At 55.6% G+C, this 17,380-nt stretch overlaps 1 protein-coding gene across 3 annotated transcripts; it reads right to left on the reverse strand.

The window, feature by feature from the left end:
- Positions 1 to 4,757: 4,757 nt before the first annotated feature.
- On the reverse strand, positions 4,758 to 11,374 carry SLC39A3 (solute carrier family 39 member 3). 3 transcript variants are annotated; one of them, XM_045544266.1, is made up of 3 exons: positions 11,348 to 11,374; positions 9,627 to 9,958; positions 4,758 to 5,678 (listed from the first exon to the last, which is right to left on the reverse strand). In XM_045544266.1, exons 2-3 carry the CDS (start codon positions 9,834 to 9,836, stop codon positions 4,944 to 4,946), a joined length of 945 nt encoding a protein of 314 aa, XP_045400222.1. In that variant the 5' UTR covers positions 9,837 to 9,958; positions 11,348 to 11,374; the 3' UTR covers positions 4,758 to 4,943. The 3 variants fall into 3 exon arrangements, with proteins under 3 accessions (XP_045400222.1, XP_045400214.1, XP_045400206.1); XM_045544258.1 differs by lacking the exon at positions 11,348 to 11,374 and adding an exon at positions 11,270 to 11,310; XM_045544250.1 differs by lacking the exon at positions 11,348 to 11,374 and having other exon boundaries at positions 9,627 to 11,233.
- Positions 11,375 to 17,380: the final 6,006 nt, after the last annotated feature.

The following is a 17,380-nucleotide window of genomic DNA, read 5'->3' on the forward strand; positions in this document are numbered from 1 at the left end:
CTCCCTTGCCATCTCTCAGGGCATTTATTCCTACCCGATATACTCATGATATCTTCATGTTACCTGTCTCCTTCAATACAATGGGAGACGCCTGTCCTAGGGCAGTGCTGCTCACCTGGGGGGTGATCCTGCCCCCCAGGTGACCCTGGGTGGTGTTTGGGGACACCTCTGGTTGTCACAACTGTGGGTGCTCGTGGCATGGAGTGGGTGAGTGCCAGAGATGCTGCTCAGCACCTGCAGTGCCCAGGACGGCCCCAGCCCAGAGGACGATGCAGCCCCAGTGTCCACAAGGTGCCCCCCCAGCAGCGCCAGCCTCACTGGGGAGCTTGGCAGAAACAGTGTCTTGGGCCCGTCCCAGAGCCACAGATGCTGCTCAGCACCTGGGACACACAGGACAGTGCTGGAAGCCCTGTGCTAGGAGCCACCTCGCCTGGCCTGAGTCTGGCTGGGCCCGAACTAACTCAGATGGAAGCTCAGCCAGTCCCTTGAGAGTCCCTGGCCAACCCGACATCCCCCTTCCTTGAGAAATGGGATGGAGCAGTGGTGGCCGTTCACGCCCCAGTACGTGCAGCACCTCAGCAGAGCCTCCGAGACACGGGGGCCCTGAACCCCCCGCCTGTCTAACCCGATTCTCAACCACGAGACTGGCACACTGTGGTCACTTCCACCCTCAGCCAGAACACGGAGGCAGGCTGTGTCCCTGCCCTGAGGGGCTGCAGGTGCGGGCCCGCAGAGGCGGGAGTGGGGGTGGGGAGTGGGCAGAGACAGAGGTGGGGCATCTTCCCACCCCAGCACAATCTGGCCTCAGCACCTGAGAGTAGGGAGGATTCCAGGCTCTTCACAGACAAGACCCCGGGGACTGCAGCAGCCCTTGCTGGTGGCGGACAGGGAAGGACCCTCTTCTGGCCTTGGAGCCTCGGCCCCTCCCCCCCTGCAGGGGGACCCTGGACAGGTCGGGACAGCCACGGATCATTGAGGGGAAAGCCGAGGAGTCTTTACTGGTGACAGGCTGGTCACTGCCTTGCCTGAAGCTGGTGCAGCTTAGGGCCCATGCTGGGTGCAGGATGGTGGCTGGGACAGGTGGGACACGGCCCCCTCTCTTCTTGGCAGGGCAGAGGGCCCAGAGCGGGTGGCCAGGACAGTGTGACGGTGCTGTGGCCCGGGCGGGAAACACCATCCCATCTGCCGATGCTGGTTTTTCTGGGCCCCCAAAAGACGTGGAGGGGCCCAGGGACCTGTGCTCCCTGTCCCCGCCCCACGCTAATAACTTCTGCAACAGAAACGCAAACACCAGACGAGGGAAGCCCGACACGCTGTTATTACGGCTGATTCAACCCGGAGGCTGGTGCCGCCTTGCCATTTTCTGCTCTTTTGTCTCCAGATCGGGGGCGGGGGGACGACTCCATCCAGCTGCCTCTGTGCTGAGAACCCCCACAGGGGCTCCCAAGGGAGGCTGCCCCCACCCCGCCCCAGGCAGAGGACCTGAGCCCAAGTCCTGAATTAACTCTCCAGCCCCAGGACACAGAAGGGGGGTCCTCTCCATCCTGCCCTGAGACGGTACCCACCTGGGCGCTGCTGGGACCTGGGCAGGGCCTGGGCCTGACTTTAGTCCTTGCCTGTGACATGCCGAGCCCCGGACAAGAGCAGCCCTGGCCAAGCAAAGCAGTGTTGGGGGTGGCTGAGACCCAGCCATGGGCAACACATTCAGATAAATGGAGCTTGGAGTTTTGCTATTTTTTTTTAAACAGAAACCTGTTTGTGCTATTAGGGAGTAAGCTGTTGTCCAAGCTCCTGGTCCTTGCCTGTAGGTCAAACAGCAGGCGCCTCCTGTGCCCTCCCCTCTGTCGGTCCGTCTCTGTCTCTGTCACGATCTGGCCCTTGTGCACAATCCATCGTCACTTGCCTGCTGGGTCTTCTTATGAGCTGGGGGGCTGGTCTCTGCCCCTGGGCACTGTGGACATTTGGGGGCCGGAGCGTTCTCTGTAGCGGGGGGGCCCGTCCTGGGCGCTGCAGGGTGCTGAGCAGTGTCCCTGCCTCCACCCACCATGCCAGGAGCTGTCCTAGTTATGACAACCACAGATGTCCCCAGACACAGCCTGGTGTCCCCTGGGGGGCAGAATCCCAAGTCCCCCCAACTGGGAATCACAGTCAGTGAGAGACACCCCTGAGAAGGAGGCCTCTGGGCTCCTGCAGGCCACGGGACACTTCCAAAGTGCCACAGAGCCACAGAGATGGAAGAGGCCTTCCGTGGCAGGTGCTGGCCCACCTGGCAGTACTTGTGACATCCAGTTTCCAGGCAGGGGACAGTCTGTGGCTGCAGGCAGCGACAAATCCACAGCCTTCCTCAATCGGAAGCTCCTGTTACCAGGTGACAGTGTGCTGTGGTCGCAGCCGCTGGGCAGCCTCAGAGACCGGGCTCTGGGCCTCAGGAGCGGCCCTGCTTCTCCACCTGTCGGGTGGGAGAGCTGACCGCTCTACTTCTTCTCACCCCAACATGGAGCAGCTCTGATTTCCTCATTAAGAGTGGGGAAAGCGGACCAAAACCAGCCTGAGACACCCTGTGCCCTCTGCGGCTGGCTGAGCCTGCCCTGTCCCCTGCAGTTCCCAGGGGGCAAGAGCTCGGGCCTGCCCTGCTCCTCTGAGCGCAGCAGCCAGGAGGCAGGACACAGAGGCGAGGGTCCAGCAGGCTGTGGCCCTGCTACACCAGCCCAGCCTTCCTCCAGACCTCTCAAGGGTCCCAGAGTCCTCAGTGGGGCCTGGAAGTGGCTTTGCTAGGGCCAGCAGGACCCTAATGAGAGAAATGCAGCCGGCCCAGCCACAGCCCTGCAGACTGGAGAAGTAGCAGGCGGCAGGCACACGGGGGGCCAGGTAGGCCGAGACCGCTGGGCTTGAGGACCCCAGGGTGGCTCTGCCCGGGTCCCATGGTTTCTAATTGTGGCCTTCCGGGTGTGCAGGAGACTGGTGGGTGGGCACTTGGGGCCTTTCCACACTGTGGGGCCCCTTGGTGGCCTGGTGGTACCCTTGGAGGAACGACATGGTCTCCGAGGCTCCTCTGGGGAGAAGGGGAGGAGGCAGCTTGAGGCCCTCAGGCCAGGCAGGCTCACTGGTGTCCCCAGGGTACCCTGAAAAGGTGAGGGCTGGTGGGAGGGCAAGACCCCATTTCCTGCTTTTGGCAGAGGTGGGGACCCCCAGTAGACCGCGCTCTGCCCCCATAGGAGGCTCCGTGGGATTTGCGTGCAGACTGCAGACCTCCCCTGGCAGGGGTCCCGGCCTCACTCAGACCCACCCAGCCAGGGCAAAGGCCAGTGGTGGAACCTTCTGGTTCTCGGGCATGGTTTCCGGGTGAAATGGCAGGCAGAGGTGGAAAAACACTGTTTCAGACATGGCCACGCTGCTACCCCCATGGGGCCACTGTCCTGGCACGGGGACGGGGTCAGGCTACATGGAGGTCAGAGATGGTTCCGAGAAAAGATTCAGACAGAAGCTCCTAGGATTGGGCCCGATACTCCTGACAGCAACAGTGGGGACCCCCCCTGGGTGGAAGTTGGGGGTCTCGGACCACGTCCCAGGCTCCCAGGAGTTGGGGGTGAACTCTGGTTTATTTCCTGAGACTTGCTAACAACTCCTAAGCGGACAGGGCTGTCTCGAAGGTCACTTCTTCCTCGGCCCGGTGCCTGGAGGGGCTGAGCTGGCCACAGCAGACAAGTCATTCGCTGGGCCTGGAACCCCCCATTTGGCTGCAGTGGCGGGGAGGCCCTGCCGAGCCCAGGGCCACGGGCAGATAGATGGGGGCCCCTCCTTGTCAGGGGCCTAATTGGTCCCTGCAGCTTGGTCTTCCGAGCACAGGATGGGAATCCGGATCCTGGGCCCTGATGCCAGCCGAGCAGATGAGGGAGGACGGGGCACAGCCAGTCTCAAGGGTGCCCCGACAGAGCCCACAGCGATGCAGGCCCAGCCTGCCGGCCCGGCTCCCTCGCGCTGCACCACGGGCGCTTCGAGCCAGGCAGAGCCAAGTCCCTGGAGGAAGGTGTCTCACTGACACCCATGTCCCAAGACAGGCCACTGGGGTTACCAGGACGACAGGCCAGGCGAGGGGAGGTTGCCACGGAGCCGGAGCCCAGAGCTTCCCCTGCCCACGCTCGCTCGGCGGTTTGTCTCTGGGGTGGTGACTGGTTTCACCGAGTGGCGTGTCTGGTGGGAGAATCGCACCACGGGGCCAGCCCCACGGCTGGTGGGGTCCGTCTTCCTCTGGAGACCCCGGGCGCCTGTGGAGCTGAGCACCAATGGCCAAGTGATGCTCACCCGGCCTGGTGGTCCCAGCTCCTCCCTGTTTGAAGGGGCAAGGAGCGGGGAGGGACAGTGCTGAGGGCTCAGGGTCTGTTCCCACTCTGGGGCACAACCTGGCGTGGCAGGAGGGGCAGGGCCTGGGCTGTCTAGGTGTGGAATGGGCGTCCCATGCTGAAGGGCTCCTTTCAGAAACCGCCCATGGTGCCCCATCGCAGCAACTCGAACCTCAAATAAACCCTGGGATACTCTTGGGACCTGGGGGGAGGCTGGCAGTGGGGTCAGGTCTCAGCAATAGGGCAGGACAGATGAGAAAGCCTTGGAGCCTCCCAGCTGGCTCCTGTGGTGCAGACAAGGCTGCCCCTGTCCTGTCAGCAGGCTGCAGGAGCGAGCCACCCAGCCCTGCCTCTGCCCCACCTCCCGCGAGTGACGAGACCCCTCGCCTGAGGTTGACAAGCCATGCAGCTTCGCTGAATATTTTTAAGAGCAGTATTTCCAAAAGGGCAGTGCCGTGAGGCTCGGGGCGCGGGGTCTGGGGCGCAGCGGTCCGGAGGCCCCTGGTGCCCGGGCAGAGCGGGGCCGCGGCGCTCCCTCTCGTGGGACACGGCCTGCGTGTGGCCGGGGCTCCGGGCTCCGGCAGTGAGGGTGGGCGAGGACACTCACCACTTGAGGAAGACCATGCCGGCCAGGACGGCGTAGCCCAGCACCAGGAAGAGGACCTTGAGCAGGCGCTCGCCCTTCTCCTCCAGCTCCTTGGCCAGGATCTCGAGGAAGGCGACGAAGAGGAAGGTGCCGCCCGCCAGGCCCTGCAGCAGCGCGGACGCCACGCTGCCGGGTACACCCCGGCTGCTCTCGATGCCCAGGCCCACGCTCACGCCCAGCGGGATGGTGATGCTCACGGCCACCGCCAGCTTGGCCGCGTCCCTCAGGGGCATGGCGTTCCTGGCCATGCTGATGCCCAGGGCCACTGCCACCAGCGTCTCATGGACGGCCACCCCCACGAACAGGCTCACGACCTTCTCGCCCTCCTCTTGCAGCCCCAAGGCCAGGCCCTCGAAGACCGAGTGGGCCGACAGGGCGAAGACCAGGCTGAGCAGGCGCACGGGGCTGGGCCGCGCCAGGCCCTGCACGCTCAGGCCAGGCCCATGGCCGTGGGGCTCCACGTAGAGCGCGTGGCCCCGCGAGGCCCCCATGAAGGGGCTCTCGTACTCCGAGTCACTGCCCACGTCCGAGCCGGCGTTGAAGGTCTCCAGGTCGATGAAGGATGGTTTCTCCTTGCGGAAGGTCAGGACCAGCTGCTCCAGGAAGACCGTCATGAAGAAGCCCAACAGGAGCAGTGTCTCGGCCAGCGGGTAGTCGGTGCTGATGTGCGCGGCGCTCAGGACCTTCTGGAGCTGGGGTGGGGACACGCGTGGGACAGAGACATTTCACCGTTTGATCAGGAAAGCACAGAAACGCCTGATTCACACTGAGGTTAAAAAGGAGCGGGGAGGGAGGGCTTGCCTGTGATGGATTAAAAAACAACCATTGTAAGGAACCCTGAGGTCTTACGTCACATCGAACCAACGATACTAAGGTACCGCAGTGGCTTAACTGGGGCCACCAAAAGATGTGTCCACGCAGAAGCTCAGGACAAGACCTCATTTAGAAAAACTGAGATGTGATTAAGGTGCTAGAGGCTGAATTGTGTCCTCCCCATGGTTTATACGTCAAAATCTCTCAACATATAGTATAGTAGCTCAAAATATAGTATTTGGAGATAAGGCCTTTAAAGAGGTGATTAAATTAAAATGGGGTATTGGGGTGAGGCCCTAATCTAATAGATTGAATGGGACTGTTTTTTTTTTGTTGTTGTTGTTGAGACAGGGTCTCCCTCTGTCACCCAGGCTGGAGAGCAGTGGTGTCATCATAGCTCACTGTAGCCTCCAACTCCTGGGCTCCAGTGATCCTCCTGCCTCAGCCTCCCCAGTAGCTGGGACTATGGGTGTGCACCACCATGCCCAGTTAAGTTTTAAACTTTTTATAGAGGCAGAGTCTGACTATGTTGCCCAGGCTGGTCTCAAACTCCTGCCATGAGCGATCCTGCCACCTCTGCCTCCCAAAGTGCTGGGATTACAGGTGTGAGCCACCGCAGCCAGCCCAGGACTAGTTTTCTTATAAGAAAAGGAAGAGACACCAGGGACAGCCGTGTGAAGAGGCGGCAAAGAGAGAGGCTTCAGAAGGAAGCAGCTCTGCCGGCTCCTTGATCTTATACTGTGGTGTTTCACTACAGCAGCCACAGGAGGCTAACACAGAAGGTAAGATGAGGTCACCCTGGCTTCCCCGTGACAGGCACCCTTACAAAAGGCAGAAAAGAAGTCGGGAAGGCTGGATACAGCCTGTGTGACTTCCCCGCATGGACTGGGCAGATATGCGCAAATGACCCTCTCTCAGTCACAGCGGGAACCCATGGAGCTGGCGCCTGCTAGCCCCAAACCAGCCAATTAGAACTCTCCGTGGGAAACCGGCTTAGGTAACGCCCTGGACCCAATTAAGGCTCTGTGCACACATCCCCTGAGCCACTCGCTTGCTCTTGTTCTCCCTCGCTCCCTCCACCTGCCAGCTGAGCTCACGGCCCAGATGCACCCCCCCCCCAAGGCTGCTGCCCTCCCCCTGGTATCTGTGACTGGTAGCGCTGCTCCTGCTGTCCCACAGGTTTCTTGTGCTGTCCCCCTGTGTCTCACCCAACTCTCTTCTGGTCAGGGCTCCCTAGAGAAGGGCCATCGTGGTAGGAACAAACTGCATGTGGGTCAGACAAGAGCCGCGAAGGCATCTGCACCACAAACAAGCTTCCTGTGAGAGGGATGCCTGGTCACTTAGGCACCAGGCCTTCAGGATAAAGAAGTGTCCCAAAGGGGTGTACATACACACACACACAGACACACACAGTGGTTCTCAACTGGGGTGATTCTGTGCCCCCAGGGGACACCTGACGATGCCTAGAAACATTTTTGGTTTTCATGACCAGGCTGGGGACAAGGTGCTGACATTTGAGGCCAGATTGTTCTCTGGGCTGGGGCCGTCCTGGGCCCTGCAGGGCACTGAGCAGTGTTCCTGCCTCCACCTACTCCGTGCCAGGAGTACCCCCAGTAGTGACAACCACAAATGTCCCTAGACATGGCACAGGGTCCTCTGGGGGCAGGGTCACCCTTGGGTGAGAGCCCACCTGCAGCAGAACGCTGTTTCTGTAGAGAAGCCATTTGATGTGCTGGCTAGGGATCTGCTAGAGGCCTCCTACGAGACTCGCCTGAGGACATGCAGCTCACGAGGAAGTCCAGGTACACCCAAAGGGACAAACTGATCAGGACAGATGAGACACAGAGAGCCTCAAGCCAGGTGCCCTTTTCCAAGGGGTGTCTGTGAGGCTGTGGGGCCCAGAGGAGTGACTACATCCTTGAGGGCAGGGGCGTGGCAGGGGGACAGTTTGGGGAGTCCTGAGAAGGCTGTGTATGAGGAAGAGGACAGGGAAGAATGCGGACTGGGGATGACGTGATGGGTGTGTGGGACAAGGGGGGCTGGATGTGGCACTTGGGGTACAGAACACATCAGAGACAACTAAGTTCTTTCATTTTTTGTAGAGACAGGGTCTCGCCATGTTGCCCAGGCTGGATTGGAACTCCTGGGCTCAGCAATCCTCCCGCCTCGGCCTCCCTCCTGAGTGGCTGGGATTGCAGGGGTGACCCACTGTGCCTGGCACAACTGAGATTTTTATCCTCATTAGTCCCACTGTTAGCTTTCGATGCTTCATAACAAATGAACACAGACTTAGCGGCACCAAACAACTCAAATGCATTGTCCCGGTTCTGAACATCAGAAATCCAGGCACAGGTTGGCTGAGTCCCCTGCTCTGGGTCTTGCTGGGCTGAAACCTCATCTGAGGCCCTGGGTCCTCTTCCAAGCTCACTGGTGGTCGGCAGAATCCACTTCCTCAAGGCTGAGCTCCCCGTGTCCTTGCTGGCTGTTGATGGGGATGGCTCTCAGCACCAAGAGGCTGCCCTTAGGTCCTTGCCCGTGTCTCCCCTCTTGTACACTGTGGCTTTTTGCTTCTCCAAGGCCAGCCTGATTAGGCCACACCTCCTAGTCACTCTCTCTTTGGATTACTCAATGTCAGCTAATTAGGGGCTGTCATCACAGCTGCAAAATCCCTTCCGCTGGATGAAATGGTTGTAGGGGTGACACCCCACTGTGGTCCCAGCCCCGCCCAGAGGAGAGGGCTAGTAAACTCGGGGCTTCTGTACCTCGTGGGGCAGTGGGGAGAACAGGCGGTCCTCACATCTCCACCAAGCACGTAGTGCAACGCACACCCAACCAGCACATCTGGCATTGGCTCAGAGAGAGGAAGCAGCTCACCTGGGGTTCCCCAGCAGGCATGGCAATGGCCTGTCCGGCTGTGACCCTACAAGGGCCCCTGATGTCATCGAGCTCAAGGACTGGGTCATTTTAGGAGTTGGGATAGACAGACTCCAAGATGGAGACTCTGCAGGGTCCTCACCCCTTGAATGTAGGAGGGACCTGGAACTTGCTTCCAACCAGCAGAACACCAGGGCAGACGGGAAAGGACACCACTTCAGTCACTATGATACACAAGACTGTGACTTCCGTCTTGCAGGCTGGCTCTCCTGTCTCCTCTGCTTGCAGATGAAGCAACTGACCACCCGGGTGAGGCCCACGAGGGAAGGCACCGAGCGCTGCCCCTGGCTGACACAACAGTCAGTGAGAAACAAGGGCCCATGGTCTGAAAACCGGCAAGGAACTGAATCTGTCTTACAACCACGTGAGCTTGCAAGCCGACCCATCCCTAGTCGAACATTCAGATGAGACCACAGCCAGGAGATGCCTTGACTGCTGCCTTGTGAGATCCTGAAGCAGTGCCCAGACTCCTGACCCACAGAAATGGTGAGATAATAAACACCTCTTGTCTTAAGATGCTAAGTTTCTCATAACTCATTATGCACCAATAACTGACTAATATGGGAATGGAAGAAGAAAGGCCACACTTTCCAGCTTCCGGACAGAGTGTGTGCTACCTGGGGTGGGTGGTCTAGTTTGAAAATTTATCAGGTGACCACCGACAAGCCCACCAGTTGGGAATCCCAGGCCTAATCCAAACCCCTTGTTTACCAGGTAAGGCACAGAGAGGGAGAGCAACCAATGCACAATCACACAGCAAATTCATTTTCTACTCTCATCACCCCCACTGCATCAACGCCCCCACTGAACTTGGGATCAATGTTGAAAACGCATCGGAGCCCCTTGTCCATAAGGTGGCCCCGGGCTGCCACCACTCCCCAGGGAGCTCGTACCTTCTCCCGCACAGCAGGCAGCAGAGCATTGAAGCAGGTGGCCAGGAAGACCCCGCCTCCAAAGGTGTTGCAGAGAGAGAGGATCTTTTTCGAGCGATGGGCCTTCTCAAAGTCCGTCTCGATGATTTTCACGGGGACCAGAGAGCCCAGCAGCATCAGGAAGAACACGCCCACCATGCAAAGGATCTTGGCCACCAACAACTTCATCATGGTGGCGGCCTGGGCTGCTCCAGTCACCACAGGGCCCAAACCATGTGCAGGCGCACACTCCGCCCCACACTCTGCTACCGGGCCAGGCCACTAGGCTGGAGGCTCATGCCTCAGTCCAGCAACTGTGAACATGAGAGGCAACCGTGTTAGCTGTCCAATTATCTAACCAGCTCAGGTAACCCAGGCTGTCAAACCAAAGAACTTCACTCCATTCTCAGACTTGGTACATGCCACTGCCTCCTACAGAAAATTCTCCAGTGCTGTGGCATCTACCTGTGTGTGTCTGTTTAAATTAATTAAAATTAAATAAAATCTAAAATTCAGCTCCTCGGTCTGGTGGGCCACTATTTAAGAGCTTGGTAGCCACGTGAGCCTAGTGGTTACTATGTTAGGCAGCACAGACAGAGAACATCTCCATGGCTACAGAATGTTCTACTGGATGGTGCCACTCCAGTGGCTTCTCACTGCCCTGACATAAAATGCCAACTCTTTACCCTGAGGCTGGAGCTCTAGACAGTGAGAATGTGCCAAGCTTGTTTGTGCCTCAGGGCCTTTGCACGGGTTGTTCTCTGTCTGCCTGGAACATTCCAAACACCCCTCTCCCCACAATTCAGTGATGTCTTCTTCTTATCTTTTGGTTCACTGCCTCTAGGACCCCTCAGATGGGCCCTCTCCGGCTGACCTCGGCTCTAAACTGTGTGCTTTGTACCTGCCACAGGAGAACAGAAGCCCAGCAACTGCTGGCTGAACAAACAGGCGAGCTGAAATGTGTGGACACTGACCAGGGCCTCTTTATGTGACTCAATGGGCCAAAGTGGGGTATATTTCACCCTGGGCTCCAAAATGTCACCATTATTAGGAGGAATCTCGGCCCCTCCTCTGTTTTGGGGGCTTCCCCCCGACCCCAGCCCCCTAGCCCTTCCCATAGCCCGCTCCCTCTCTTCATTCAGGTCTTGAGATCTCTGCTCCGCGGTCGCCGGTCAGAAAGGCTCCCTGCATCCCCTTCTCTGTCGTTATTTTCTTCTATCCTGTGCTACACGGGGAACTACATTATTTAAAGCCGTTCCTCTCCCTAGGCTGTAAGCTCCGCGGGGACAGTGTGGCTGCTGTGCTCAAGCCCAGCAGAACCCAGCGCAAAGCCACAGAGGCACACAATAGGTGCCCAATAAACGCGTCCGATAGCTGGATGCCCCAGTCCGTAGAGTAGGGGTGAGGAAGGCCTGGACGCTCTCAAACTGGAGGCTGATCGGGCCGAGCCGCGGAGGGGATGGGTTCATTCATTCATTCAGTACTTATTGAGCGCCTCCTGTGTGCCTCGCGCCGTCGGACGCGGGAGCCGGGCCTCGGCTAACGGGTGGGCAGAGTCCGCCAGGCCACCGACCGCCCGGCCGCGCCCCGCCGCCCCGGCCCCCAACTTCCCGGCCCGCACCTACCGCCGCCGGGCCCCTCGCCCGCGGTCCAGCGCCGCCCGCCGCCCGCCGCCCGCCGCCCAACCGCCCGGCGGTCCAGACCCCACAGCCGCTGCCTCCGCAGCACCACCACGGCGCGCCGCTGCCCATGCCCCGCCCATGCCCCTACCAATTGGCCGCTCCGAGCGCCTCCAGCCGAGCTCTACGCTCCATTGGCTACTGAGGCTGCCACTCACCCTGCGACTCCACCTCTCCTATCCGCACGAGAAAGTAGTTTCCTCCCGCGGAGCCGCGGGTGCAGCCACCAAGAGGCTCCGGCGGGAAACACGGGCCGCCGAGTACCAGTTCTGGCGGGGGTTTGGCTCCCAGAGCTGTCCAGGGGCTCCTGGTGCTGAATCCCGCTCCCAAGGACGCTTGGCGGGGGACGAGAGGCGATTTCCTACACGGGAGAGGGCTCCTCTCCGAGCGTCCTCGCCGCTGATGCCCTTACCCACGGCTAAGATGCAGATTCCTTTATTTATGTTATTTATTTATTTATTTATTTTTATATATCCATGGGGCATAAGTACAACTTTGCTACATTGATATATTGCATTGTGGTGCAGTTGGGGCCTTCAGTGCATCCGTCACTAAATGCACCTTGTACCCACCAGGCACCTCTCATCACCCACCCCTCTGAGTCTCCACTGTCTGTTGTTCCACACTCTGCTCCCACGCGTGCACATGACGAGCTCCCACTTGCAAATGAGAACATGCAGTTTCACTTAAGATAATGGCCTCCAGTTCCACCCATGTGGCTGCAAAATACATAATTTTGTTCTTTTATGGCTGAATAGTATTCCATTGTGTATATATACACCCCATTTTCATTATCCAGTCCTCCATTGAAGGACACAGGTTGATCCCATATCTTCGTTATTGTGAATAGTGCTGCAATTAACATACAAGTACAGGTATGTTTTTTAATATATTGATTTCTTTTCCTTTGGGTAGCTATCCAGTAGGAGGATTGCTGGGTCATAGGGTAATTCTATTTTTAATTCTTTGAGAAATCTCCGTTCTGTTAAGAAGCAGATTTAGCTGGGCGCAGTGGCTCACACCTGTAATCCTAGCACTTTGGGAGGCCAAGGCAGAAGGATCACTTGAGGTCAGGAGTTTGAGACCAGCCTGAGCAAGAGTGAGACCCCATCTCTACTAAAAATAGAAAAATTAGCTGGAGTGGTGTCACCTGTAGTCCCAGATACTTGGGAGGCTGAGGCAGGAGGGTCACTTGAGCCCAGAGTTTGAGGTTGCAGTGAGCTATGATCACAGCACTGCACTCTAGCCAGGGCTACAGAGCAAGACTCTGTCTCAAAAAAAAAAAGAGTGCTAGTTGGTGAGTTCCTATTTTAAATAAGATGCTCAGATAGATCTCATTGAGAGATAATTGAGAAAAGACTTGAACATGGAGAAGTTAGTCAAGTGGGTATATGAAGGAAAAGCATTACACACAGAAGGAACAGCAAGTGCAAAGGCCCTGAGGCCAGGAGTGTACAAGGCTACCACGGCCAAAACAAAGTGAAGTGGGGAAGCATAGTTGGAGATCAGGGAGACAGAGCATGAAGGGCCTTAGAGGGCATTGAGAGACCTTTGAGGGAAATAGAAAGCCATTGCAGAATTTTGATCAGAGATGTGATAAATCCAACTTATTTTAATGAAATCATTTGGTGGTTGTGTTAATGCTGCTGATAGATCAAATAAAATCAAGGCTAATTATTAACAATTAATCTTTTTTAGATCAATTAAAAAAACTGATTGCTCCACAGCCCCATCAAAGCAACCAGACTTATGAAGGAAAAGACTGGACTCCTTTGTTAGCCAAAATCTTTTTGCTGGCCTACCACGACCTCGGCATGAGAAGGGGCGCTCAGTGAAACAAGCCAGTCAGAGAAGGGCAAACCCTGTGTGGTTCCACTTACAAAAGGTCCCTAGACTCGTCCGATCCACAGAGACAGGAAGTAGGATGGTGGGTGCTAGGGGCTGGGGAGGGGTGGGGAGTGAGTGTTTTATGGGGACAAAGTGTCAGTTTGGGAGGATGAGAATGTTCTGGAGATGGAGGGTGGTGATGGTTGCACAGCAATGTGAATGTGCTTAATGCCACTGAGTTGTGCTCTAAAAATGGTTAAGATGGTAGATTTTATGCTATGTCTATGTCACCACAATTTTTAAAAACAAATTTTAAAAATTTTAAATAAAATGGAAGAAAAAGCAAAGCCCCTGCCCTCACAGGTTATGGTGCAGTGAGAGAAACAACTATGAATGAAGTAATAACATACTGTGGCAGGCAGACTTCTAAGATGTCCCAAATGATCGATCCCTACCTCCTGGTGTTCCTGCCCGTGTGTAATTCATTCCCTCTCTTTGGGTGTGGACTGGACCCAATGAGGAAGAAGACCCGGCTAAACTGCACCTGGATTCCTGCCCCACAGAAACTGAGATGATATATGCCATTTCAAGCCACTCAGTTTTGGGGTCATTTGTCATGCAGCAATAGGTAACTAATACACACACGTAATAGAAAAACTATAGGTTGGACTTAAGCACATTGAAGCAAAAAAGAGAGGCCAGGGGGGTGCTCACGCCTGTAATCCTAGCACCCTGGGAGGCCGAGCTGGGAGGATCGCTTGAGCTCAGGAGTTTGAGACCAGCCTGAGCAAGAGTGAGACCCCCGTCTCTACTAAAAATGGAAAAAATTATCCAAACAACAAAAAATAGAAAAAATTATCTGGGCATGGTGGTACATGCCTGTAGTCTCACCTACCTGGGAGGCTGAGGCAGGAGGATTGCTTGAGCCCAGGAGTTTGAGGTTGCTGTGAGCTAGGCTGACACCACGGCAATCTAGCCCAAGCAAGAGAGTGAGATTCTGTCTCAAAAAAAAAAAAAAAAAAGAGAGAGAGAGAGTGTGTATGTTCTTTGTGGGAATTAATGAAGTCAAGTGTGCTGAGAAGTGGGGACCACAGAGAGGACAGTTGGTGAAAAGGTGGCAAAAGGTTTGCTGTGTTTGGGGAACTGGGACACCAGGCTGGCCGAATCTTCTGGCAGAGGAGAGATAAGGGCAGGGCTCATAGACTGTGTTGCAGAATTTGGACTTTATCATAAGTGCAGTGTGATTCACTGAAGGGTTTTAATCAGGTAAGGGTTGTAATCTAATTTATGTTTTAAGATTATTTTAAGTCTTGTGTAAAGAAAGGCTGAATTATAGGGAAGCAAGAATAGAAGCAGAGAGGCTAGTTAAAGGCCACTTCAGCAAGAATCGATGGCAGTTTCGATGAGAGAATTGGCAGGGGAGGTGATGGAGAGTGGGTGAATTTGAGAAATATTTTGGGAGGTGAGTAATTGACAGGACTTGGCACTGGTTTGCCTGTGTGGGCTGCAGCGGGGAGGAGGTGTCAGGGATGACTTCTAGCCTTCTGGTTTGAGCAATCTGATGGATTCTGGTGGTGTTCCCTAAAATAGGAAAGCCTGGAGGAGGCACAGAAATTGAAGGTGTCAAAAGACTGAGTTCATTGGGAGGCCGAGGCGGGCGGATTGTTTGAGCTCAGGAGTTCGAGACCAGCATGAGCAAGAGCGAGACCCTGTCTCTACTAAAAATAGAAAGAAATTATATGAACAGCTAAAAATATATATAGAAAAAATTAGCCGGGCATGGAGGCACATGCCTGTAGTCCCAGCTACTCAGGAGGCTGAGGCAGGGGGATCGCTTGAGCCCAGGAGTTTGAGGTTGCTGTGAGCTAGGCTGATGCCACGGCACTCTAGCCCGGGCAACAGAGCGAGACTCTGTCTTAAAAAAAAAAAAAGACTGAGTTCAGTTTCGCAGAGGTTATGCAGGAGATGTCTACGAGTTCTTAGCATTTAATGCCATGTTCTGCCTGCACGGCACTTGCTTCATCATGCAGAACACACAATATGTGGGTAGCTATTTTTATTATTATGAGACACCAAGTGACTTGATTCTGTTTCTGTTTTCCATAATTCACAATAAGAAAGATGCCTCGTAATACCAGCACACCAGGGATGATTCCTTCCTATGGAAGAATTCATAGCGTGCAATGTTTATTCATAACTATTTGGAGAATGAGGCTGCTCAGAGAAGGAGCTGCATACGCTGTGGGCTTTTATTCATTCAATACATGTTTCTGAAAACCTCCTAGGCACCAGGACCTATGTATGAGCAGGTATGTTGAGAGTGAGATAGAAAAAAAAAATACAAATTTGACTGCATCAAACGGTTCCAAAATTTTCCACAGTAAAAGACACTGTGAATGGGTTTAAAATACAAGTGACAGGCTGGGAGGAAATGTTGATAATCTATGAAAGAACTTGAGACAGAACAAGTGTCTTGAAATAAAAATGGGAAGAGAGATGAAATGGACAATTCACAGAACAAATATAAGAGACAAATAAATATAAGAAAAGATGTTCAATCCATGAAGATAATCATGGAAATACAAAATGAAACAATGTGAAATAGGCCAAGAGTGGTGGCTCACACCTGTAATCTCAGCCCTTTGGGAGGCCGTAGAGGGAGGATGGCTTGAGCCCAGAATTGGGCTGAGGTTGGTCAGCTGCATACACACTTGTGGCCTCATGGGAGCAGGACATCGCTGCTTAGGGGGACGTTTCCTCTGTGTCATTCTGAAAGGAGAGCCAGTTCTGAGGTCTGCACCCGGGCTCCAGCCTGGGTTGTTGTGGGACCAGCCGCCACACCCTTCACCCTCGCCTGGATGCTCCAGCCCGCAGGTGCAGGCGTAGGTGGGTCCAGCAGGACTGGTCGCAGCACGCCTCCTGGTGGCCCTGAGCAGCATCGCCCCAGCTCCTCGTCTACTGGGGCCACCTCCTGCTGCTTGCCCTCCGCTCAAATTTTGAAATGACAGTTTGAAATGACAGATTTTGCTAGATGGGGAAGTGGACTTAGTTTTGGGTTCTCAAGTTACCCAGTTTGGCGTGAAATATTTTCCTTCAAAGATAAAGGGACACTCGAGTGCCAGTGAACAAAATTTTTGGTGGCAAATTGGTTTGGGACATTCATTTACTGGACATGTGTATCGGGGGCTACTGTGGGCCAGTAATACTGCACGGCAGGGTCTCTCTCCCTGGGTGCTGCGGACACCGGGCTGGGTCATCCTCTGGGGAGGGGTGTCCTGGGCACTGCAAGTGCTGAGCAGCGTCCCTGCCTCCACCCACCCCATGCCAGGAGCTCCCCCTCTTCCCAGCTGTGACAATCAAAAATGTCCCCAGACATTGCCAAGTGTACCTGGGGAAGAAAACTGCCCCCAGTTGAGAACCTCTGCTCCTGTGAAAGACACAATTTGTTTCCTCCTGGTGTGTCATGGGACTTAGTCTGGTGGGGTTTGCAACCCCGGTGGGCTTGGGCCGCCGGGGCAGTGCAGAGGCAGCAGAGCCTCCTAATCCCTGATTTCAGATGGTGGTGGCTGCTCTCTGTCTCAAGGCTCAACGTACTCCTGGAAGCCCAAGTCACGACTTAAAACTCGATCCACGTCTAGTTGCTGTCCCTTTGTTCAGCACACCTCTGACAGGAATATGCAGAAAGATCCTATTTCTAACGCGTGTGGGATCGAGCGGTAATTATCTCCGACATGGTTCCCATCAAGTCACACAGAGGAGCCACTGGCTTCTGGGATGAGATGTTGACAGCTCCTCCTCCCCGCCCCCGTGATTCCAGAATAGAAAGTTCCTGGATGCGTCCTAAGCACTTGGGCTGGGTTTGGGGTGAACTTGGAAGAGGCTGTGCGGGTTCCCCTGGTGGTGGACAAAGCAAGGTGGGGGCAATGAACTGAGGTACCTGGGAGGACCAAATAAGGACGTGCAGGCTGCTTGTGGGATACCCAACGCAGTGTAGCGCCCACTGACGTTTCTCAAAGTGGGGTTCTCCAAGCAGGTGTGCCGAAGTCACCTGGGCTGCTTGCTTAAATGAAGATCCAATACGGAGCTGGACTGGGGGAACACACGGACTGGACCAGGGCTTCTCACGCTCTGGTGTGCGTTAGAACCACCCAGAAGGATCGATGAACACACCTGACTGGCTGCAGAGCAGGTCTAGGGTGGGAACAAGACTTTGCCTTTCTACTGAGGTCC

This window comes from Lemur catta, chromosome 1 (assembly GCF_020740605.2).
Source record: "Lemur catta isolate mLemCat1 chromosome 1, mLemCat1.pri, whole genome shotgun sequence".
NCBI lineage: Eukaryota > Metazoa > Chordata > Mammalia > Primates > Lemuridae > Lemur > Lemur catta.